We start from the raw sequence: 25,885 nt of genomic DNA, 5'->3' as shown, positions 1-25,885 counted from the left end.
GAGCCTGGTAGGCTGCAGTCCATGGGGTCTCTAGGAGTCGGACATGACTGAGCAACTTCACTTTCACTTTTCACTTTCATGCACTGGAGTAGGAACTGGCAACCCACTCCAGTGTTCTTGCCTGGAGAATCCCAGGGACAAGGTAGCCTGGTGGGCAGTCGTCTATGGGGTGGCACAGAGTCGGACACGACTAAAGCGACTTAGCAGCAGCAGCAGCACACAGTCAAAGGTTTTGGCATAGTCAATAAAGCAGAAATAGATGTTTTTCTGCAATTCTCTTGCTTTTTCAATGGTCCAACGGATGTTGGCAATTTAATCTTTGGTTCCTCTGCCTTTTCTAAATCCAGATTGAACAACTGGAAGTTCACAGTTCATCTATTGTTGAAGCCTGGCTTGGAGACTTTTGAGCATTACTTTGCTAGCATGTGAGATGAGTGCAATTGTGTGGTAGTTTGAACATTCTTTGGCATTGCCTTTCTTTGGGATTGGAATGAAAACTGATCTTTCCCATCCTGTGGCCACTGCTGAGTTTTCCAAATTTGCTGGCATACTGAGGGCAGCACTTTCACAGCATCATCTTTTAGGATTTGAAATAGCTCAGCTGGAATTCCATCACCTCCACTGGCTTTGTTCGTAGTGATGCTTCCTAAGGCCCACCTGACTTCACATTCCAGGATATCTGGCTCTAGGTGAGTGATCACACCATCGTGATTATCTGGGTCATGAAGATCTTTTTCGTATAGTTCCTCTGCGTGTTCTTGCCACCTCTTCTTAATATCTTCTGTTTCTGTTAAGTCCATACCATTTCTGTCCTTTACTGAGCCCTTCTTTTCATGAAATGTTCCCTTGGTATCTCTAATTTTCTTGAAGAGATCTCTAGTCTTTCCCATTCTATTGTTTTCCTCTATTTCTTTGCACTGATCACTGAGGAAGGCTTTCTTATCTCTCCTTGTTATTCTTTGGAACTCTGCATTCAATTGGGTATATCTTTCCTTTTCTCCTTTGCCTTGCTTCTCTTCTTTTCACAGCTATTTGTAAGCCCTCCTCAGACAACCATTTTGCTTTTTTGCATTTCTTTTTCTTGGGGATGGTCTTGAACCTGTCTCCTGTACAATGTCACGAACCTCCGTCCATAGTTCACCAGGCACTCTGTCTATCAGATCTAGTCGTTAAATCTATTTCTCACTTCCATTGTATAATCGTTAGGGATTTGATTTAGGTCATACCTGAATGGCCTAGCGGTTTTCCCTTCTTTACTCAATTTAAGTCTGAATTTGGCAACAAGGAGTTCATGATCTGATCTACAGTCAGCTCCTGGTCTTGTTTTTGCTGACCGTATAGAGTTTCTCCATCTTTGGCTGCAAAGAATATAATCAGTCTGATTTCATTGTTGACCATTCGGTGATGTCCATGTGTAGAGTCTTCTCTTGTATTGTTGGAAGAGGGTGTTTGCTATGACCAGTGCGTTCTCTTGGCAGAACTCTATTAGCCTTTGCTCTGCTTCGTTTTGTACTCCAAGGCCAAATTTGCCTGTTACTCCAGGTGTTTCTTGACTTCCTACTTTTGCATTCCAGTCCCCTATAGTGAAAAGAACATCTTTTTTGGGTGTTAATTCTAGAACGTCTTGTCTTCATAGAACCATTCAACTTCAGCTTCTTCAGAGTTACTGGTCGGGGCACAGAGTTCGATTACTGTGATACTGGATGGTTTGCCTTGGAAACGAACAGAGATATTCTGTCTTTTTTGAGATTGTCTCCAAGTACTGTGTTTTGGACTGTTTTGTTGACTATGATGGCTACTCCATTTCTTCTAAGGGATTCTTGCTCACAGTAGCAGGTATAACGATCATCTGAGTTAAATTCACCCATTCCAGTCCATTTTGGTTTGCTGATTCTTAAAATGTCAACATTCACTCTTGCCATCTCCTGTTTGACCACTTCCAATTTGCCTTGATTCATGAACTTAACATTCCAGGTTCCTGTGCAATACTGCTCTTTACAGCATCAGACCTTGCTTCTATCACCAGTCACATGCACAACTGGGTGTTGTTTTTGCTTTGGCTCTGTCTCTTCATTCTTTCTGGAGTTATTTCTCCACTGATCTCCAGTAGCATATTGGGCACCTACTGACCTGTGGAGTTCATCTTTCAGTGTTCTATCTTTTTGCCTTTTCATACTGTTCATGGGGTTCTCAAGGCAAGAATACAGAAGTGGTTTGCCATTCCCTTCTCCAGTGGACCTCATTTTGTCAGAACTCTCCACCATGACCTGTCCGTCTTGGGTGGCCCTACATGGCATGGCTCATAGTTTCATTGAGTTAGACCAGGTTGTGGGCCATGTGAACTACCATATGATCCAACAATCCCATTTCTGGACATATACTTGAAAAAAACCATAATTCAAAAAAATATGTGTACCCTAATGTTTATTTTAACACTACTTATAATAGTGATGACACAGAAGCAACCTAACTGTCTATCAACTAAGGAATGGATAAATAAGATGTGGTACATATATACAATGGAATATTACTCAGCAATAAAGACGAACAGGATCATGCCACTTGTGGCAACATGGATGGACCTAGATATTGTCATACTGAATGAAATAAGTTAGACACAGAAAAACAAACACCATATGATATCCCTTACATGTGGGGTCTAAAAACAAGGGGTACAAATGGACTTAAACAAAACAGAAGTAGAGTCACAGATATAGGAAACAAATTTATGGCTACCAGGGAATGGGGAGGAGGAATGAATTGGGAGATTGGGATTGACATATATACATTACTGGTTTCCCTGATGGCTTAGCAGTAAAGAATCTGCCTGCAATGCAGGAGCCACAGGAGATGTGAGTTTAATCCCTGGGTCAGGAAGATTCCCTGGAGGAGGGCATGACAACCCACTTCAGTATTCTTGCCTGGAGAATACCATGGACAGAGGAGCCTGGAAGGTTACACTCCATAGGGTTGCAAAGAGTTAGACATGACTGAGCAACTAAGTGTGTGTGTGTGTGTGTGTGTGACATGACTGAGCAACTAAGTGTGTGTGTGTGTGTGTGTGTGTGTGTGTGTGTGTGTGTGGTTTGAGCTAAAGGCAATGAAGACCCTGCAGGTTCAAGGGAAACTATTGCCTCTCTCTTAAATACCTAGAAGATATTAAAAGAGGATTTTACCCAGAAGAGAGTTGCTATGGGAGATAATTCTATCTAAAAGTGAAGCCATCTATATGGCAGGGCAAACATTTCAAAACATTTGAATTATTTCCTTCTCATACTGTCTTGTGAATGACCCTAATGTCCTTGGAAGCCTCAAGTCCCTCGCCTGCTCCTTAGCTCAGGATGGCACACATGTCTTTTACCTTCCTGCTTATGAACTTTTTGTATACGTGGGGGTTTATGACCTTCTCGTGTGTTCTCATTTCTGTTTGTTTGTTTGTTAATTTATTTATTTTAATTGGAGGCTAATTACTTTACAATGTTGTCATGGTTTTTGCCAAACACTGACATGAATCAGCCATGGGTGTACACGTGTTCCCCATCTTGAACACCCCTCCCACCTCCCTCCCCATCCCATCCCTCAGGGTCATCCCAGTGCACCAGCCATGTGTTCTCGTATGTACATGAGAGAACATGTGTATCGATAATAAATCTGTCTCATACCAATTTAAGCAGACAGGAGAACCCAGAAGGGGAGAGGAAAGCTTTCTTCCCCCCCAACACTAGCCTGGAGATTCTGCATGGTATAAATTTCCCCCGAAAGTCTGATTATATATCTGATTTCTATATCAGGATTTGCTATAGGGGAAAATTTGGTATACTTGGTTAAAAACTATAGGTCCAGATATCTGGAAATGAGCTTTCCTTTCTGACTGAGGGATGGGGAGTGGGGGAGCAAACACAGAGGGACATCCTAGATTTTCTCTCCTCTCCTTTCATTTATCTTTTTGTCACACTCTACCTCTCTACATGTATAAGTCTACCCATCTACAAATTCTAAGTTAAATGATAGCTCCATATGAAAAGTCAACTTCCCTGGTTTAGGATATTTTGTAAATTACATCACATATAAACAGGAGCAATTGAAATGAGGTGTACATATAATATGTATCTCCATTCATTCACAACCAAAGAGTAAAATACCCAATCCACTTGAGTGCTGGGATAACTAACCTATTCCCCCTATATTCACAAGGAATAAAACAGTATTATCAATGTGCATATAATTATGCTGCTTCAGTGTTTTCTTATAGGAACATGGTAGTCATAAAGTGTTAGTAATATCTTCCATTATTATTCTCAGAATAATGGTGAACAATGAGCAAAGTACTATTGAAAAATGTTGGAGAAATTACTATTTAACCACATATTCACCATTCTCAGGAAGAAAAAGAATCTAAACTTATTTTTAACTCCCAGCTTAAGATTTAACTTCAATGGTATATAAATGCACATTTACAAATGCTACCAGTGACATCATTCATTTATCCAACCACCTATTAATAAACAAAGGCTTCTAATAGCAGGGTATTTTGCTAACTACTGGGAAATACAAAGTTGTTAGCCCTTACCTAGAGGGGCTTATCACTTGATAGATGGAATCATGTGTGTAAATAATTCTAATAAAGTATTTATAATTGCTGTTAATATATATAAAACAAAATTTCCAAAAAATCTAGTAACAACAGTATATAAACAGAATCACTTTGCTGACAAGGGTCCATATAGTCAAAGCCATGGTTTTTCCAGTAGTCACAAACGGATGTGAGAGTTGAACCATAAAGAAGGCTGAGCACCCAAGAACTGATGCTTTCAAACTGTGGTGCTGGAGAAGACTCTTGAGAGGCCCTTGGATAGCAAGGAGAGCAAACTAGTCAATCCTAAAGGAAATCAACCCTGAATATTCATTGGAAGGACTGATGCTGAAGCTGAAGCTCCAATACTTTGGCCACCTGATGCAAAGAGCCAACTCACTGGAAAGGACCCTGATGTTGGGAAAGACTGAAGCAAAAAGGAGAAGAGGGAGACAAAGGATGAGATGGTTGGATGGCACCACCGACTCAATGGATATGACTTTGAGCAGACTCTGGGAGATATGAAGGACAGGGAACCTGGCGTGCTACAGTCAGTTCACAGGGTCGCAAAGAGTCAGACACAACCCTGTGACCGAACAACAACAGCAACACCACCACCATGTCCAAGTGGTATTTATCCCAGGAAACTAACTAAGATTGGTTTAAGATCTGAAATCAACCAATGGAATTCAAATTATCACTACTAAGAAAGAAAATACATTTGATCATCTCAATAAATGCCAAAAAGGTATTTGACAAAATTAAACATTCATTCCTGATAAAAACTCAAAGCAAACGAGGAATAGAAGAATAATCCTTCAATCCGAAAAGGGCATCTACTCTAGAGTTTACATCCTGCTTAGCGGTAAAAGACTAAATACCCTCTACCTAAGATCAGGAACAAGTGAAGGATAGCCAGTCTCACCACTTCTATTCAAAATTGTGGCTGGAGGTCCCAGCTAAAGTAATAAAGTAATAAAGAATAAGAAAGTAATAAAGTAATAAAGAATAAGAAAGAAAGGCACTCAGATTTGAAAGAAAAATAAAAAGCTTGCCTTCGTCATAGATGATATGATTAACTATGTAGAAAATTTCAAAGAATCATATGTAAGAAAATCCACTGAGTTTAACAAAACTATAGGACATAAATTTATTATTCAAAATGGAATTGTATTTTATATACTATCAATGAACAACTGGAAATTGAAACTGAAACAAAAAATCTAACGTTCACAACGGCACCCCAAAACATAAAACACTTAGGAATAAGTCTAACAAAATACATGCAAGATCTATATGCCAAAAACTACAAAACTAGTGAAAGAAATCAAAGAAGAACTGGAGGCAGAGAGCTGTAAAATGTTCATGGGTGGAAGATTCAATACTGTTAATATGTCCATTCTCTCCAAACTGATTTGTAAAGTCCACATTTCAAGAGTTAACAAAGAGTTACAGTAATCATGGAAATGCAGTATTGTCAAAAAATGGATGGACATACAGATCAATGGAATAGAATAAAACCTAACCCTAGCCCAAACCCAAAACAGACCTAGTTACATGTGGTCAAGTCATATTTTACAAAGGTATGAAGATAATTCAGTCGAGGGAAACTATCTTAATAGTAAATGATACCGAGACCATTAGATATCCATATGCAAAGAAAAGAAACTCAACCCACACTTTATACAAAAATTAATTTAAAATGGATTATAGATGTAAATGTAAAATCTGAACTATGAAAATTCTAGAACAAAACATATTAATAAAAGCAAATAAATCTTTGTGTTCTTTGGTAGGCAAAATTTCTTAGATATGACATTAAAAACACACTACATAAAAGAACAAAACAGATAAACTGAACTTCAACACATTAGTGGTAAGGAAGAGTTCATAACAAAGGGAAGTGGGGATATTATAAGAGATGATAGAATTGTTTTACATCTTGATTCTAGGTGTTGTTACACAGTTGTTTCCGTTTGTCAAAAATCAAAGAACTGTCCCTTAACAGGGTGTATTACACTGTATGTAAATAATTAATTAAAAAACAACAACAACACATTTTTAGAAAACAGCCAAAGGAATTCCCTGGCAGTCCAGTTGTTAGGACTCCATGCTCTCACTGCCAAGGGACTGGGTTCAGTCCTTGGCTGGGGAACTAAGATCCCACATGACATGCAGGATTTAATTAAATTAACTAATTAATTAATTTAAAAAAGAAAACAGCCAAGATATAGACAATGAGAAAATACTGACAAACTCCATATCTGATTTGTATTCAGAACATACAAATAACTCTACAAGCCAATAATACAAGCAATTCCTTTTAAAAATGGGCAAGAGATAAAAGCAGATACTTTACAAAAGTACACAAATGACAAATGATTTCACAAAAGATGCCCAATCTCATTATTCACCATAGGAAAGCACACTAAAGTCAAGGAAACACAACAAATTTAATTAAATAGCTGAAATTAAACAGAAAAAACAAAAAACACCACCATCAAGTGATGTTAAGGATGGGGAACAAATGGGACTTTCACACTGCTGTGGAATCAAAGAATTGTACACTCACTTTGGAAAACAGTTTGGGATTAAAGTTAGACCTATATTTATTATCAATCAAGGAATTCCACTCTAATTATTTACTCAAGAGAAATGAAACTATGTGTTCACACAGACTTATATTCTTATTTTGTGAGTTTTACTCACAAAAACTGCAAACAAGCTCCCTGTCCACCAAGTACTAAATGAAAAAGCAAACTGATACAGACATACAATGGAATACTACTCAGCAATAAAAAGAACTGAAGCTTACAAAAATATGTACAAATCTAAAAAGCATCATGCCAAGTGAAAGACTAGTGACACAAAAGTCTACATACTGTATGATTCCATTTATATGGCATTTTGAAAATAACAAAACCATAGTGACATAAAGAAGATTAGTGGTTGCTAAAGTCCGAGAAGAGGAGAGAGAATTGACTATAAGGGCGAAAAGGAATTTTTTGGAGTAATATGAATGTCCTTTATTAAAAACTTTGATGGTAGTCACACAACGCTACACATTTGGTACAAGTTATCAAATTTCATACTAAACGGTGGGGGGAATTTTATGGTGTTTAAATTAAACCTTTTCTACATCGCTTTAGGTTTTCTTCACAGCTACAATTATAAAATAAAGACAAGCCAATTAAAAAAAAACACCTTAATCTCACCACTAGAAACAATAATCACTATAAGCATTTTGATGTAAATCAACAAAGTGTTTTTTGATATAATCATGAACTTTTGGTCAAAATTAAAACAAGATCAGAGCCTTCATACTGTTCAGGAATCTCCATTTTTTGAATTCCAAAATAGATCACAAATACATTTCTACTTCAATAAATATATTTTGTGCTATGATTCTCCTAGTTGTAAGTGAACACCAAGAATTTCTACCTTGTAATGCCTTTTCATTGTCATTATTTCCATACTTTTAAAATTTATTTATAATATTTGCAAAATGTATTTCTAATATATGACTATTTAATTCACAGATCTTAGATTCTCTAAGGAATGTATTTTCTAGTTTTGCTATATAAAATTAAAAGAAATTCTTTATAAAAATTGAACAAAATCTTAATTTTTATGGGATGATAGAACAACTAAAAATAAGTTAACATTAAATAAATATTAAAAGCTTTTTTGGAAGAGGGTTTGTTATCATCAACTCTTCATAAATTTAGGGGAAGATGCTGTACTCACACACAAAAGGGACCACTCTTTTATTTAAACAGGTTTTGTTTTTTTTTTTTAATGAGAGAAAAAAGAAACCCCAGGGTCTAAAATGTAATGAGTGATCCTATTAGTTCCACCAGACTAAAATCATACAGTCTACGTATGTGGTCTTTTCAGCCACATCTGTCATGAACCATTTTTACATCACAAAATGCAAAATACTGAGCACTGATTTACTAGTTGAGACCTGGGAAAGAATCCATCATTTGATTTCCCTGAAAAGAAAATTTGCTTACAGGAAGACAGGCAAAAGTTCTTTGCAAATCACACTCAGAAATTTCGTATTTTAGAACCAAATCTTAATTCAAGAAAAAGAAAAAAACAAACAATGAAGTAAAAGATTAAATAAAATGGAAAACAAAAGAAATCTCAATCATGACTTTCTTAAAATCCAAATATTTTCCTAGGCTAGGAAACATGGATCAATTATTAAAAATATTTATAATACATGAAAATGAATAAACATGCTTTCCACATAGTAGATGCTCAATAAATGGCATTCTTCTTTAAATACTTCATGAAATACATATTTATTGAGCATTTTATATACTGATCTGATATTCCTCTTTTCAAAGCTCTCAGATACAAATAGAATTTAAGTGGAACTAAAATGGAATTTTTACTTAACCTAAAATGTATAGTATAGAAGTTTTAAATTAATTATTTCTTTGACTTATCTGAAATCTATTAATGACTTTTTGGGATTTTTTTTTATATAATGTTATTTACTCTTATAAAAACAGACCTATAATTTCCCTTATAGGAAAAGGTTGGTTAACATTTCAAATTTTTAATGACTTAAATTAAATATTAAAGGGTGCTTAATTAAAAAAAAAAAACTCACAGATAATTCTGTGTTAGGTAGATTATTTACCAGGATTCTAAAACCATTGAAAAAGAAACTGCATACTTGATATACAAGCAAACATCCAAATGTTATACATTTGTCAGTCTTTCAATAATGAAGTCTGGGGAAAAATAAATTCACAGACACCCAAGTGAATTGGCAACTGTAAGTGACAGAAGCCCTTCTAAATCCTCTGTTTACACTGGGGATTAGTGGAGTAGATTTTGAGTTGCAAACTGAACAGTCCATGGTCAAGGGAATCTGCTCCCTGTCAGCCCGCAGGGCATAAGGACAAAGCACGGTCCTGGTAGGAAGTGACCCATAAACATATTCCTACCCAGGATTTATACAAAGCCAGCCTGCCTCACAGAAACTCCATATGACCATTAACTGGCCTGCAAGGCCTGCCAGGAGGCCTAATTACAGGTCTACAGAGCCCAATAACAAAAGCTGAAGGGCTTTAGCCTAGGGATGATCTGCTTTATACTGACTTGAGAGAGTCCATATAGAGAACCCAAAAGAAAGAGTTTTAGCTTTAAAATTCTCCTCAGAGACCCAGCATTGTACTCGAGTCTAGAAAGCCCACATGCAACATACTTCAGCTCGGCTTAAACATACCACTCACTCAAAATTAACATTCAACTACTGTCTGCTTAACATCTGCTCAAACATGGCAAGTTGCTGTGATATTGTTAGACTCTAACTGATAGCTTTCTTCTTATTAAATATTATTAGGGATAAATACACAAATATAAATGTGTAATTGATGCTAAAACAAATAATATATTTTTTAAAAGCAATTTACTTAATAATTCTTTTAGGAAGCACTAGTATAATTTTGTTTTTTTTTTTTTAGATATTTTATTGATAGTTATGCTTTAAATTTCCATTATTTCTTCCCTTTAATATTTCTTATTGATATCACTCATTATTACTACCTACTTAAAGTGATATTAACTCTCTAAAGCAAATATAAAAATTCAAAAAGAGTACAAAGGGCAAAATAAAAATAAACCATCAAAACAACAGAAAACAGAAAGCAATGTTACTTCCTACTACACAAGTGAGTTGAGTGATGTTGATCAGCCGTGTCTGACTCTCTGCGACCCCATGGACTGTAGGAGCCTACCATGCTCCTCTGTCCATGGGATTTTCCAGGCAAGAGTACTGGAGTGGGTTGCCACTTCCTTCTCCAACTAGTATCATTTTGAATTAACACAAAATTCAAAATCATGCTCATTATTGGAAACTGGAAGTTAACATTATCAACTTGATTTGGCATTAAAGCTATTAAATTTTATGTAGAATTTCTCAAGAAATGTGATTTTGCAGAAACTAATTTGATGAAAAAAAGATTTTAATCAATGCCCAGCCAATAAAACTATTTAAGGTTTTATACATTTGTTTCTTTTAAAATGCACATGAATTCTTGATAACTTCTTCTAACTGTATATGTATGCTGGTACAAGGAGAATGCTTGGCTCAATGTCTCTTCTTTAATTATCTCATAATGCCATTCTGGTGGTGCCATAAAAAAACTACTCCCACTCCTTCTGGCTAATGTTTATAGAATGTTCAGTGATATGTTAACTGTTCTAAACACTTTATTATATTAATTTCTTTAGTTTTCATAAAACTCTAAAGGTACATATTCTTATTCCCATTTCTTAAATGAAAAAACTGAGGTTCAGCAAGCTTTAACAATTTTCCCATGGCTTTATCAGTAAATAATGGATCTGGGAATAGGACACAGGCCATTTGACTTGAGAACGTGACCATCATTCTATACTGCCTTTCATGTAATTGCTAACATTTACTGAATGATTACTACATACAGGCACTGTCCTAAGTGTTTTACAAATGTTAACATACTCAAAGTCCATAAGAACCCCATTAGTTATGTATCATTAATATCTCCATTTCATAGATGAGAAAACTAAAGAAGAGCAAAGGGGAAGTGATTTGGTCAAGCTCACAAAGTAAGCTGGTGAATGAAGCTGGATATGAATCTAGACTACCAAGCAGAAGCCTACAAGGGGAGAAAAGTATGAAAACTATTTACACAACATAGCAGTTAACTTTTAAATCACTTGCTCTGATTTTTAGGTTTGCTATACGTGAAAGCCTTTCTCACTATAAATCCATCTATTTCTTGGAGCCAGAGATCAGTGGTCAGAATCCTACAGAGCAAAACCTCTGTTAACTTTAAATCAGGGTGGCAGAATGACTTTTTATGCTTGGCAGAAACAGTACAACATTATCATGGCAATCTTGTTTGTAATCCTCAAAACTACAAATATTTAAATCTAGACTGGACTTCAGAAAAGTATTGGGACTTCCGAGATTACATGGTTATGAAGAGAAAGGGTTAGGACTTGGCTTCCAGGTATGTAATGGATAACCAAGAGAAGAAAATTCAAGGTTAACACACAGAAGAACTGGGATGAAGTGAGGCGCTTACGGCTTATTCCCAAAAACAACTTTCCTCAATACAGTGTTCGTATGTGTGTAACTCTTCCGTGTTTTATAATACCTAATTAGCTTCTATCATAAAGGTCACTGAAAAGCATGTCCATAGTTAGGGTGAAGACTAACACATTGGTAACAGTGAACACTAACACATAGAACATTGCCCTCAGTTTTTCAAAGGTATCAGAAATATAGCTACTATGCATGCATGCATGCTACGTTGCTTCAGTCACGTCTAACTTTTTGCAATCCTAGGGAGTGCAGTCTGCCAGGCTCCTCTGTCCACGAGGTTCTCCAGGTAAGAATACTGGAGAGGGTTGCCGTGCCCTCCTCCAGGGGATGTTCCTGACCCAGGGGTCGAATCCATGTCTATTACGTCTCCTGCATTGGCAGGTGGGTCTTTACTACTAGGACCACGTGGGAAGCCCTATAGTTACTATAAGCACCCTACTAAGGAGAAGAACTTTTATTGTGACTAAAACTTCAATTTTTTTGCATTATCAATTAAAAAACAACTCATTTCAGAATCAAAGGCTTGCTTGAGGACTGAAAATATTTTATTGTGAGGTAATTATAGCATTGTGTCTAACAAAATAAGATAATGTATTTGGTAATTTTTCTAATACCCTTCTTTCTGCTCAACATAACGCAGGGATTTAATCTATGGACAAAAATAGCTAAGGAGTTTCAGCCCTGGTTTCAAGGGATTTCAGTCCTGGTTTACTCACCTATTAGCTATGTGATCTTCTACAAGTCATTTAAGCTTTCAGGATATTTGCAAAATGGAGTTAATTAGCTCTCCACGCAGTGATGTGAGTCAAATGATGAAACACTTACAAAAGTGCTTTGAAAACTATAAAGCACAATAAAAGGGTTGAAGATATTATTCAGAAAATAAAATATTACACAGAAATTTTATGATAAAGGAAATTTACCATACATGTGTTAATTTCCATTCTCTTATAAAATTATAGATATAATTTTAAAGGTTGCAATGTCAATAATTCTATTAAAAGTAAAATATTAAGGAGATTTTTAGAGAAATTTATATCTTAAAACTAATGTTGTGAAAGGTGTCATTTTTTTCAGTGATGAAAATATTTCTGTTTTGGAAAAGTCTCTCCTCTAAATTCTCCTTCAGACCTATGAGCATACCTGGCATTAGATGATGTTATGTTTTTGTGAAAAATGAAATAATGTTTGGAATGGTGCTAACAATGCAAACAACAGTGACAGTGAAAGAGACTGAGACAAATCCTTAGGTAAAAACTCATTATCTTCCTTCTTCCTCCACATGATTATGTGGGATAATCATGTTTCATTATCTCTTCTGTCATGTACTACCTTAGAGTTTAAGATTAAAAAGTTAGATTATTGCCATATATCTTCTACTTTTGAAGCCAGGGAACTTCTTAATATATTTATTTAAAATTCACCAAACAATGGTTTAAATGAGCACACAAGCATCCAAAGGCTTAATTTGCAGTTATTCAGAACGTTATTTCACAATGACTAATACATCAAAGATTAATAGCTGGAATTCTATTTGGTATAGTACCACTCACTATAGGCATTGTTAGAACCCCTGGGAAAGATTCAGAAGTTTTAGATGTAGTTTCTGACCTTCAAATGTTTTATTTCATTGGGAAAATAAGTCCAATACTCATGAAACAAATATTAGTATCAGCAGTATGTGAGTAAATATCAATATGAATGGTGTGCACAGATAAAGAGAAAAAGAATTCAAAGGAGAACAGAAAGATTAAGTGCTGAAATGGTCTGGGAAGTCATGTGGAAATGTTATTTGAGATGAATACTGAAGTGCTTAGAAACGGAAAGAGGAAGAAGAAAGATATTTCTAGAGGAGGTAAAGTCACAAGCAAAAATTTCCAGGTAGAAAAGAACATGAGTAACTTGAAGAATAATGAGAAGAAGTATAAAAATGAATTCTAATAAAAAAGGTTTGAAAAGTCTGTGAATCCACCATACAGAACCTTGGGACCTTAAACAGGAAGTGTAAAATTGATCTTATAAGCAACTAGAGCCAATGAATAATTCTGAGCAAAGGAGCAGCATGACCAAGCGGTAGATGAAGAAGGATCACCTAGCAATGGCACTCACAAAAGTGATAAAGAAGTAAAAATTTTCTGCTGGTAACCATTTACCAGACTCTGGGCTAGGTACTTCACTTATAATAGTTATCTTTACAACAACTATATGGTATTTATCATCTCCCCCCTTTACAGACTAGGAAATAACGGTGTAGAGAAATTTTCAAACCTAAAACATTTTCAAACACGTAACTTAAATATGCTACACGGTCTAGTTGAGACAATGCGGGGCTTTTATACTACTGGTGAGGATATAACTTTTCAGTGGCCATGGAAAAGTTTGGTGGATTTACAAACATTAGACAAAGAATTACCAAATGATCTCACATAATCACTCTCCTAGGTGTATACCACTCAAAATTCCAAACGGGTACTTGGACAAGTACATGCATATGCTTTACTGTTCACAATAGCCAAAAGGTAAAATAAAACCCCAACGTCCATAGATATATGAATGGATGAACAAATGGGATACCATTTGTTTATCATTCAGCCATGGAAAGGAATAAAATACTGACACATGCTACAACATGGCTATACCTCCAGAGTGAAAGTGAAAGTGAAGTTGCTCAGTCGTGTCCGACTCTTTGTGACCCCATGGATTGTAGCCTACCAGGCTCCTTTGTCCATGGGATCTTCCAGGCAAGAATACTGGAGTGGGTTGCTATTCCTTCTCCAGGCGATCTTCCCGACCTAGGGATCGAACCGGGGCCTCCCATATTGCAGGCAGACGCTTTACCCTCTGAGCCACCAGGGAAGTCCAAAACATTATGCTAAATAAAAGAGGCTACACATACAAGGTCATACACTGTATGATTCCATTTATATGAAATATTCAGAATAGATAAATCCACAGAGATAGAGGGTAGATTGGCAATTGCCAGGAGCTGGGGGTAATAAGAGTGGAGAAAAACTGTCTATTAAGTGAGATGTTTTACCTAGGAAATGTTTTTAAACTAGGAGGTTATATAGCTTTATGAATGTATTTAATGCCATTGAATTGGCAAATTTAAACAAATTATGTTCAATTTTATATGATGTGAAATTCTTTTCAATAAATTATTTTTAAAAAGTAAGAACTACAGTGAACTAGAAAATATGCACAACTGCGATACTGCATTAAATAAAAACCCTGTTTTGGCTAAATAAACATTAAACTACTGAAGGTCACAGAATGCGTGAGTAGTAGAAACAGGCCTGGAACCCTTCCATTATTCACCTCTCCCTAAAGAGCAACAGAATTGAAGCAAGAGACTAGTTAGGAGGTAATGATTAACCTTTGGGTAGATTGGTGTCTAGACCAAGGAGTTGGCAGTGGGAAAGATATCTTAATGAATCAATCTTAATGAACAAGAGAATGTAAAACAATTTTTAAAATGAAAGAAATCATGGCCAAGAGGATCTTTAATTGGATTTACTCAGTATCACAGAATAAATCATTAGCTGAAGTTATAATTTAAAGATTCAATCTTACCGATTTATATAGCTTTACAAGCTTTTGAGACCTACTGCATTTGAAAAAACAAAACAAAAAGAAAACTCCTGAGATATACCTTTAATTTCACATCACCTTCAAATTAAAAGTTAAACAAGAGACATGAAACTTAATTTCAATTGCATTTTAGCTATGAATATGAGAAAAGAGTCTATCTAAATCTGAAGATTCAGCATTGCAAAGAATAAAAATGTTAACAGCTTAGTACATACAAAATATGATCATAACAACTACAATAAACTCTCTGACTTCAAATTTATGTTTGGCACAACACACACGACACCCCTGTGATCACTGTGGTTACATTTTAATCATGTTCTTTTCAAGCATCTCGTGCCCAGTTGCTCAGTGTCCACACTCTGTGACCCCACGGACTGTAGCCCAGCAGGCTCCTCTGCTCACGGGACTTCCCAGGCAAGAATACTGGAGAGGGTTGTCATTTTCTCCTCCAGGGGCTCTTCCTGACCCAGGAGCTAAATCCATGTCTCCTCTATTTCCTGCATTGGCAGGTGGATTCTTTACAACTGAACCACCTGGGAAGTCTGAATGCTATCTACTCATACACGTCTTTCAAAATCAGACCATTAATAATTATTGCCAAATGGTCTAAATATATTTCAACTCCAAGCCAAGATTATTATTACAGTTCATTAATAAATCAATAACAATGCAATGGTTACACATTAAACTTTCTTCTGAGACCCACAATTAGAGTAAAAGACTTAGCAAGATTTCTACATATGAACCCTATCTATCAGATTACGTTAACTATAAGGCTGAAATAAATCCTGGCTCAAGAATCTAGCATATGGCCTCAAGTTCTTCCTGATATCCAATTTTAAGGCCCCAAAGTTGAGGGTGTTTTCCATGGGAATTCAAGTAAACTCCAATGAGAGAGAATGGGAGCTATCAGGCTTTGCTATCCAGCTATCTCAGTCTTAGGACTAGGCTAGTCTTTTCCACAAGTCTTACTAGACTGAGCTCAATTTCTTCTTATTCCCCCCTACATTATTAATATATTGATTTTTAATAATTCAGTGAACATCTTATTCATCACTGAAACAGTTATCTAGAACTTTGATGTTAAGTTCTATATTAACTTAGTGCTCTCCCATCCATCCATCTGCTTCCCCTCTCCAAGGTCACAAGTTATCATTAATAACAGTAATGGATGTTTTTCAAAGAAGTATATTAATATGTTCTCTCATGTTTAAAGCAACACAGTCATGGACCTGGCATTAAATACCAAAATCTGATAAAATGGTTTCTTAAGCAGTATGAAAAGTAGAATAATCCTTTTGTAAAACAATTTAGCAAAAATGTATAAAAAGCCATTCTAAATATTATTAATAACAGCCTCTAACCTCATACTCATTTCTATAGCAATCAGTTCCAAGAAAATAATCTAAAATATGATAAACAAAATTTGTAATAGGATATACATCACAGTGTTATGGATAAGAGGCAAAGCAGAGACAACATAAATGTTCAATAAGAAGAAAATGATTAATAATGGTACATCTAGCTAAGGTCTGTCCTTTGCCTATAGGAGCCAATGTAAGTTTTTTAATTTGAAAACTGTCATAATATTTTGAATGCTTGTCAAATTATAGAACCTCGCTTTTTATCCTTAATAGAATTTAGAATGTTAAATTAAAAAATGAGAGATGAAAGTAGGGACCGATATAAGCAAGTTATATACTGAGGTTTGTATTGTCAGATGTTTTATAATATGCTTCAAAGTCATATTAAAAGATAAATAAAATGTGTAAAACTATCAAATAAAATTCTATACACTTGTGTTAATAGAAACAAGTATTTTCTGGACCAAACAACATAAATATTTTCCTTTATAATGAGAGTTTCTTCATATCCAAATTAAGAACTGGAAATATTTCTTCAAAGCAAAATGCCAATAAAGAATAAACATATAGTATATAAGTAATAGAGAATCATATTAACTAGCTCTATCCTATAGTATATATATTAGAGAGTCAACATTTAAAAAACTTTGTATTTAAAAAAATAGTAAGCAAAATTGTAATATATCATGTTTTCTATATAGTGAAAGATAAAATGAGTAAGATCAATACATAAAAATAAGTGATTTTGCAAGTAATATGAAGTGGTATAGAAACTCATAGTCAAAATATTCATTTTCATATGGTAAATTACTTCAATTAGTGATTTATGAAGTTAGTACATCATTTATACTGGTGTTTCGAAATTTTACTTAGACTGTGGACACTTTGGCTGAGAATACAAGGAGCTAATGAAAGAAATCTTTGAATTAATATGCACATATGTATTTTCTCAATGAATGCTAAAAATATAACTACTATCATCTGGTATTCTGAAATTACTTTTGATGTTAAAACAGAATTCTCATTTCCATTTGGAGACTATGAACTCTATATAGATCTATAAAAAGTAAAAAATTTTAAGAAATATGAAAAAAAGAAATATATACTACTTTAGTTATATTATTCTAACTTAACCTCATTCTTGATCTTAGCAACTTATTATTTAAATGTAACATTTTTTTAAAGAGCACATTAAGACTAAAAATTAATCTATCAGTACTTGGAAAAGGTAACATGAATCTTTTTATCTTTAAAAAGGTAAAGTATTTAGTTTCTACACGAATCTGTGAATTGTAAAATCAAAGTAATCTAAAATCAAATCATTGTGCAACTGAGATACTAAAACACACGAGATTTTAAGATTAGATGGTATCCAGACTAGTCCAATAAGCTAGTCCAATGTAACTGGAGGATTTCAGAACCCAAGAAAATAAAGTCTGTCACTGTTTCCATCATTTCCCCATCATTTGCCATGAAGTGATAGGATCAGATACCATGATATTAGTTTTTTGAATGTTGAGTTTTAAGTCAGCTTTTTCACGCTCCCCTTTCACTTTCATCAAGAGGCTCTTTAGTTCCTCTTTGCCTTCTGTCATAAGAGGGGTGTCGTCTGCATATCTGAGGTTATTGATACTTCTCCTGGCTTGTGCTTCATCCAGCCCGGCATTTTGTACGATGTACTCTGCATATAAGTTAAATAAGCAGGGTGACATTATACAGCCTTGACGTACTCCTTTCCCAGTTTGGAACCAGTCTGCTGTTCCATGTCCGGTCTTACTGTTGCTTCTTGATGTGCACACAGATTTCTCAGGAGGCAGGTAAAGTGGTCTGGTATGCCCATCTCTTTAAGAATTTTCCACAGTTTATTGTGACCTGCACAGTCAAAGGCTTTGGTGTAGTCAATAAAGCAGAAGTAGATGTTTTTCTGGAACTCTCTTGCTTTTCTGATGATCCAATGGATGTTGGCAATTTGATCTCTGGTTCCTCTGCCTTTTCTAAATCTAGCTTGAACATCTGGAAGTACTCGGTTCATATATTGTTGAAGCCTCGCCTGGAGAATTTTGAGCATTACTTGGCTTGCATGTGAGATGAGTGCAATTGTGTGGTAGTTTGAACATTCTTTGGCATTGCCTTTCTTTGGGATTGGAATGAAAACTGACCTCTTCCAGTCCTGTGGCCACTGCTGAGTTTACCAAATTTGCTGGCATATTGAGTGCAGCACTTTTCACAGCATCATCTTTTAGGATTTGAAGTAGCTCAACTGGAATTCCATCACCTCCACTGGCTTTGTTCGTAGTGATGCTTCCTAAGGCCCACTTGACTTGGCATTCCAGGATGTCTGGCTCTAGGTGAGTGATTACACCACTGTAGTTATCTGGGTCATGAAGATCTTTTTTGTATAGTTTTTCGGTGTATTCTTGCCACCTCTTCTTCATATCTTCTGCTTTTGTTAGGTTCATACCGTTTCTATCCTTTATTGTACCCATCTTCGCATGAAATGTTCCCTTGGTATCTCTAATTTTCTTGAAGAAATCTCTAGTCTCTCCTATTCTATCCTTTCCCTCTATTTCTTTGCACTGGTCACTAAGGAAGGCTTTCTTATCTCTCCTTGTTATTCTTTGGAACTCTACATTCAGATGGGTATATCCTTCCTTTTCTCCTTCGCCTTTTGCTTCCCTTCTCTAAGCTATTTGTAAGGCCTCCTCATACAAACATTTTGCTTTTTTTGCATTTCTTTTTCTTGGGGATGGCCTTGATCACTGCCTCCTGTACAATGTCACAAACCTCTGTCCATAGTTCTTCAGGGACTCTATCAGATTTAATCCCTTGAATCTGTTAGTCACTTCCACTGTATAATCAAAAGGGATTTGATTTAAATCATACCTGAATGGTCTAGTGGTTTTCCCTACTTTCTTCAATTTAAGTCTGAGTTTTGCAATAAGGAATTCATGATCTGAGCCACAGTCAGCTCCTGGTCTTGTTTTTGCTAACTGTATAGAGTTTCTCCATCTTTGGCTGCAAAGAATATAATCAATCTGATTTCGGTATTGACCATCTGTTCTCCAAAATCACTGCAGATGGTGACTGCAGCCATGAAATTAAAAGAGGCTTCCTCCTTGAAAGAAAAGCTATGACCAACCTAGACAGCATATTAAAAAGAAGAGACATTACTTTGCCAACAAAGGTCTGTCTAGTCAAAGCTATGGTTTTTCCAGTAGTCATGTATGGATGTGAGAGTAGGATGATAAAGAAAGCTGAGCGCCAAAGAATTGATGCTTTTGAACTGTGGTGCTGGAGAAGACTCTTGAGAGTCCCTTGGACTGCAAGCAGATCAAACCAATCAATCCTAAAGGAAATCAGTCCTGAATATTCACTGGAAGGACTCATGCTGAAGCTAAAATTCCAATACTTTAGCCACTTGATGCGAAGAACTGACTCATTGGAAAAGATCCTGATGCTAGGAAAGATCGAAGGCAAGAGGAGAAGGGGACGACAGAGGATGAGAGGATTGGATGGCATCACCGACTCGATGGACTGAGTTTGAGCACTCCCCGGGAGCTGGTGATGGACAGGGAAACCTGATGTGCTGCAGTACATGGGGTTGCAAAGAGTCAGACACATCTGAGCGACTGACTGAACTGAACTGAACTGGAGGATTATTAAATGGTGTTTATCTCACTTCCTTTAGAATTAAACCTAAATCTCACATTTTATACAACAATTAAATCAAAATAGATCACATTCTCAAATCTAAAATGTAAAAGTATAAAGTTTTTCTTAAACATGCCACTAAAAGAATAGTCCATAAAAGACAAAAATCAATAAACTAGATTTCATCAAAATTAAAACTAAAATTGTAGCCCATAATATAAATAAGAATGTAAAGAATGAGCTTTTAACATTGCCAAATTTTAACACTGTATAGCAACATATATTTGAGGTAAGATATGACCACACATGGGACTTCCCTGGTGGCACTGCGGTAAAAGAATCTGCTTGCAATTGAGAAGACACAGGAGACACAGGTTTGATCCCTGGGTCGGGAAGATCCCCTCAAGAGGACATGGCAACTCACTCCAGTATTCATGCCTGGAAAATCCCAAGGACAGAGAAGCCTGGCGGACTACAGTCCTCAGGGCTGCAGAGTCAGACACGACTGAAGCGACTAAGTATGCACGCACACATGGCCATACACAGATGTCATAAATTTGTAAGGCTACATGAAAATGGGTAGTTTGCTCTTTGATCCAACTGTAAGGATGCTAGGATTTATTTCACATTTTTCATTTAAATAAAATTAATTATTTACACTTACCAGCAGCTTCTAGAACCAATTGCAGTCTTGCTTTGGCCTGTTCAGCTGGTGGCTAAAAATCAAGCATAAAAAACATATACAAGTCAGTTTTAACAGAGCTTTAAATTAATGCATTATTATGTGAGTATCAGAAAATTTAGCAAACTTTACCGTAATCAGTATTAATATCAACCCACATCTTAACAAAATTCCATCACAGCAGCTCTACCAATCTACTTTCTCACTCTAGTAATTGGATCACACTTTTAATTATGAAAAGTGTGAAGAATGAAGTTCTTTCTTTTTTTTTTTAAATGGAATAGGTTTTATCTACTACCCAACTTGTACCAGTCAGCAACAGGCAAAAGAAAGGCAATTTAATAATGAGGGAAAATCAACACATTTAACAACATACTGTCAGGCTGTGTTATTTCTTTACATATGGAAACATGCAAAATGACCTATTTAAATAGCAACTTAAAGTCCAATACTTTAGGCAAATATCATAGTCTAAAACCAATTATTTCCTGCTTTCTTTACAGTATTTGAAAGGAGTAATTGTGATAAAGTGAATTACTGCTATCAGTTCCCATTAATGTTCTTAAAATTATTCTCTCAATGAATTTTGATTCAATACAGATGATAATGTGGAAAATACTTTCCTACTAGTGACCTTATTCTGAGATTTTCGGATAATATATATTGATGGTATGCAAACTATAACATGGATTGTATCACGTTTATGATTTTTATGAAAGATCTGTTAAAAACTGAAAAAAGACTTTATATTAAGTTTCTGAACATGTCAGTACTGACTAAATAATTTCATGGTTATATACGATACCATCATTTGAGAATTAATATTTTACAAGATATATTTGAATGTTTTGCAATTTGTGGAAAAACAGCCTGAAAAGAATTACATAATTGGATATAGAAAGGAGATGTTATGCTCAGAAAGGTGTAAGAATTTGAATGGTGCTTTTGAATAACCTATAAGACAAATGATGGGAAAGTGGTAGGTGTGTCAGGAAAGACAGGGATAGCCTTTTATATCATGGAAGAGGGAGTAAACTATGGTCTAAACCTGATTTTGTAAACAAGTTTTACTGAAACACAGACACACTCATTTGTTTATGTGTTGTCTGTAGTTGCTTTGGTGCTCAACTCAACGGCAGCAGAGTCAATTGTTTGTTGTAGGAAACTTCTGGCCAGCAAAGTCTAAAATATTTACTACTTAGATCTTTAACGAAAAATCTGTTGACTTAAGGTGGAGACACTTTGGAGAACTTGAAACAGTGGGGTGATAAGATGAGATCTGCATTCTGATACATCATTCTAGCGATATGTTTGAGGATGAACTGAAAAGAACAAAACAGAAGTCAAGGAGTTCAGTTAGGGAGCAACTAAAGAAATTCAGGTGAGAGATGATGAGGGCTGGGCTAGTGCAGGGGTAGCAAGGTTGGACAGGGAAAACTAGATTTGAGAAAATTTAATCGATAACATGAAAGGACTGATTGAGAGAAGAAAGAGCTGACAAACAAAAAGGATATTTTATATCATATGTCTATAAAAAGATATGTAAGTGTGTTTCATGAAGTTATAAAACTGATATCTACTGAATATGATCTCTTTAACAGTTATAAAGGAAACTGCGTATATAAGTCAAGCAATTAACACAAACATTTATAATGATGACAACAATTTCACAACATCTCCCATCACTTTGAGGGAACAGAGTGAGTGTGCAGAACTGTGGAGCCTATGGCCCAGCTAAACAAAGCCGCTGGAACTCAGCAACAACTCGCCATTATGCAGAAATGCAAGCCTAGGGTCATAAAATTTCTTGATTTTTCCTGAGACTTTAAGTCACCTAAAAAACAAATAGTGTGTGGAACAAACAGTACTTCTCAGAACCAGATTCAATCCCCAAACAGTCTGTGACCTCTGCCATCTACTTAACAGACACAGTAGAAACATGATACTTTGTGCATCATGAAATAACTAGAATGGCAAGAACCTGCTAGTTCTGACTAGCAGGTCTCAGAATTATGAAGTATACATTTCAGAGTATTCTGGTAACCAGTGACCTTTGATAGAAAAAGGTGAGACACTGTACTGGTTAAGATATTTCATGGAAAAAGAATAGGTTTTTCATAAGGAGAGAGTAACAAATAAGAAATACTTAAGACAAATATACAAAGTGATGAGAACCAACATCCAATAACATATTAACAATATTGTTAAAGTCTCTTAACCCACAAAATCCCACTCCATAGCAGCTCTCCCTCTCCCCTACTTAAGACCACTCTCTTAAAAACATGGTGATTATCATCCCTAAAGAGTCTTGATGGTTGATGTTCAAGATAAAGCACTTGTTAAAATATATTTATATTTATTAATTTAACAATTTATAATACAGAATTAATATTTCAAAGATAAAGAAAACCAGGGAATAAGAGGAGTTTACTAACTTGCCTTTACTAGTAAATGACAGATTGAAATTTAGACCTACTGACCCCAGATCTCAGGATTCTTCTAATTACTAGGATATTCATAAAGTCAAAGCAATTAATTTCATATATAAAAGAATAAGGATCGACTTTTTATTTTCAATCTTTATAATTTACTTTTGGTACTATTTTGTTTATCTAAAATTGGTAAATGGTACTAATGTTATTCAGAGCCAGAGAAGAAACTTTCCTGCCAGACTACTCTGTCCATGGGATTCTCCAGGCAATAATACTGGAGTGGGTTGCCATGCCCTCCTCCAGTGGATCTTCCCAACCCAGGGATCAACCCTGCATCTCTTATGTCTCCTGCATTGGCAGTCAGGTTGTTTACTAGAGCCACCAGAAAGTGAAAGTGAAACTGAAAGTCGCCCAGTGAAAGTGAAAGTCGCTCAGTGAAAGTGAAAGTCGCTCAGTCGTGTCTGACTCTCTGCGACCCCAGGGACTATACAGTCCATGGAATTCTCCTGGCCAGAATCCTGGACTGGGTAGCCTTTCCCTTCTCCAGGGGATCTTCCCAACTCAGTGATCGAACCAGAGTCTCCTGCATTGCAGGTGGGTCCTTTACCAACTGAGCTATCTGGGAAACCACCTGGGAAGCCCCAAATAGCTAAGAAACTAGTATCAAATACCAATGTTTGGAATACAGCAATTTCTCATTATAAGAACTATAAAATGAAGAGATATTTAAGAACACAATGTCAAAATTATATTGCATGAAGCAAACTTACAGAGAAAAAATTGTATCCTGTTGAAAAATAATATTCCTTAAATCAAAATGAATAATACACAGTTTGATAAATAAATATTACCAAAATTGAAATATAGAGAATATAAATGTGTTCCCTTAAAAAATAAATATTAGCATTGACATTTACAGAATAGCAAGAATAGTATAAATTTTTACTGTAAGTTTTCATATCATACATATCATATAGGGCTTACATTTTCTAAGTTAATAGAGGTCCTTTTTCGTGGAGAAAGGGGTTAAAAGTCTTTTATTGCTATGGATTATATAGAACTACCCTGCTCTCCAGGGAAGGCAATGGCACTCCACTCCGGTACTCTTGCCTGGAAAATCCCATGGATGGAGGAGCCTGGTGGGCTGCAGTCCATGGGGTCGCTAAGAGTCAGACACAACTGAGCGACTTCACTTTCACTTTTCACTTTCATGCATTGCAGAAGGAAATGGCAACCCACTCCAGTGTTCTTGCCTGGAGAATCCCAGGGACGGGGGAGCCTGGTGGGCTGCCGTCTATGGGGTCGCACAGAGTCGGACACGGCTGAAGCGACTCAGCAGCAGCAGCAGCAGGCTCTCTCTCTTTCCCTTAGTAGCCAAGTATACCCACATAACTCCATCTGTAAACTCAAGTTTTAGACAAGAGCACTCGCTTTCTTAGGAAGAAACAAAAGCTCCTAAGATGAAACCAAAAGATAGGTCAGTCTCTTGATGATTATGGACCTCAAGGTCTAGACTGTTTCCTTCAACTTTGGGTTTATTCTTATTTAGTCCAATCCCCTGAGTTCCTTACAAATTGACTGCATGTCTAGATTCTCAAAATACTGCCAGAGCTAACATTCCAAACCAGCACAATTCTTTGAGCCATGACCATTAAAAAAAAAAAAAAGAGAGAGAGAGAAACAAAAAGAAGCCTAACCTTAACAAAAGCCATTTAAACTATTTGCTCACTCTTCCCACTTCTATTCATTTTTAGATTCCTAACCACTGGCCACCACTATGGGAATTCTGCAAGTTGATGAAACTATAGCCATTCCAGCTGCCAACCACAGTCTTGGGGTTGTTAATAACAGGGATGTATAAAGTCTGAAAAACTTGCCGAGCAAAGAGAGAACTCAAGCTTAGAAAGAAACACTTCACAGAATCAAAATTAGGACTGCATTATATGGTTTTCAGCTATTACTCTCAATTTTATCTTATCATGGGCTCATTTTGTACAAAAAATATATACAGTGAGGATACTGGAAGATGGCAGAGTAGGAAGCACCAGGAATCTGTCTCCCCAATAACTGTACTGGCAGAATCGGTCAGACATAACTCTTTTAGAACTCTGGAATCTGTTCAAAGCTGGAAAATACCAGGGGAAAACTTAGTATATTGCAGTTAATTTCTGTCAATTTCAGCTATTAGGGACTTCCCTGGTGGTTCAGTGGTTAAAACTTCCCCCTCTCAGTGCAGGGGGCATGGGTTTGATCCCTGGTCAAGGAACTAAGACACTGCATGCCACATGGTGTGGCCTAAAAAAAAAAAAAAATTAATAAACTTTCAAATTCTGTTTTAAAAAAATTCAGCTATTAGCACAGTAGCAACTATCCATCCCCCAATGCCAGCCACGTAGCTAACAGCAGCGCACTTGTTCCTGAAGCTGCTTGCCCACAGCAGAAGTGTTGGTACGAAGGTGGAGAAATTGGAGCCCTTGTGTA

The 25,885-nt window shown here is 36.1% G+C and overlaps 1 protein-coding gene across 4 annotated transcripts in view; it reads right to left on the bottom strand.

The window, feature by feature from the left end:
- RSRC1 (arginine and serine rich coiled-coil 1) overlaps positions 1-25,885 on the bottom strand; it is a 403,298-nt gene that overhangs the window by 163,205 nt on the left and 214,208 nt on the right. For all 4 annotated transcript variants that reach the window (XM_043875500.1, XM_043875501.1, XM_043875502.1 and 1 more), the window contains exon 6: positions 20,955-21,006. In XM_043875500.1, the coding sequence (XP_043731435.1) occupies positions 20,955-21,006 (52 nt within the window). The remainder of the gene's footprint in view (positions 1-20,954; positions 21,007-25,885) is intronic.

This window comes from Cervus elaphus, chromosome 19 (assembly GCF_910594005.1).
Source record: "Cervus elaphus chromosome 19, mCerEla1.1, whole genome shotgun sequence".
NCBI classification, from domain to species: Eukaryota; Metazoa; Chordata; class Mammalia; order Artiodactyla; family Cervidae; genus Cervus; species Cervus elaphus.
Note: the sequence above shows the minus strand (reverse complement) of the source record. Positions and strands in the feature narration are given on the sequence as shown.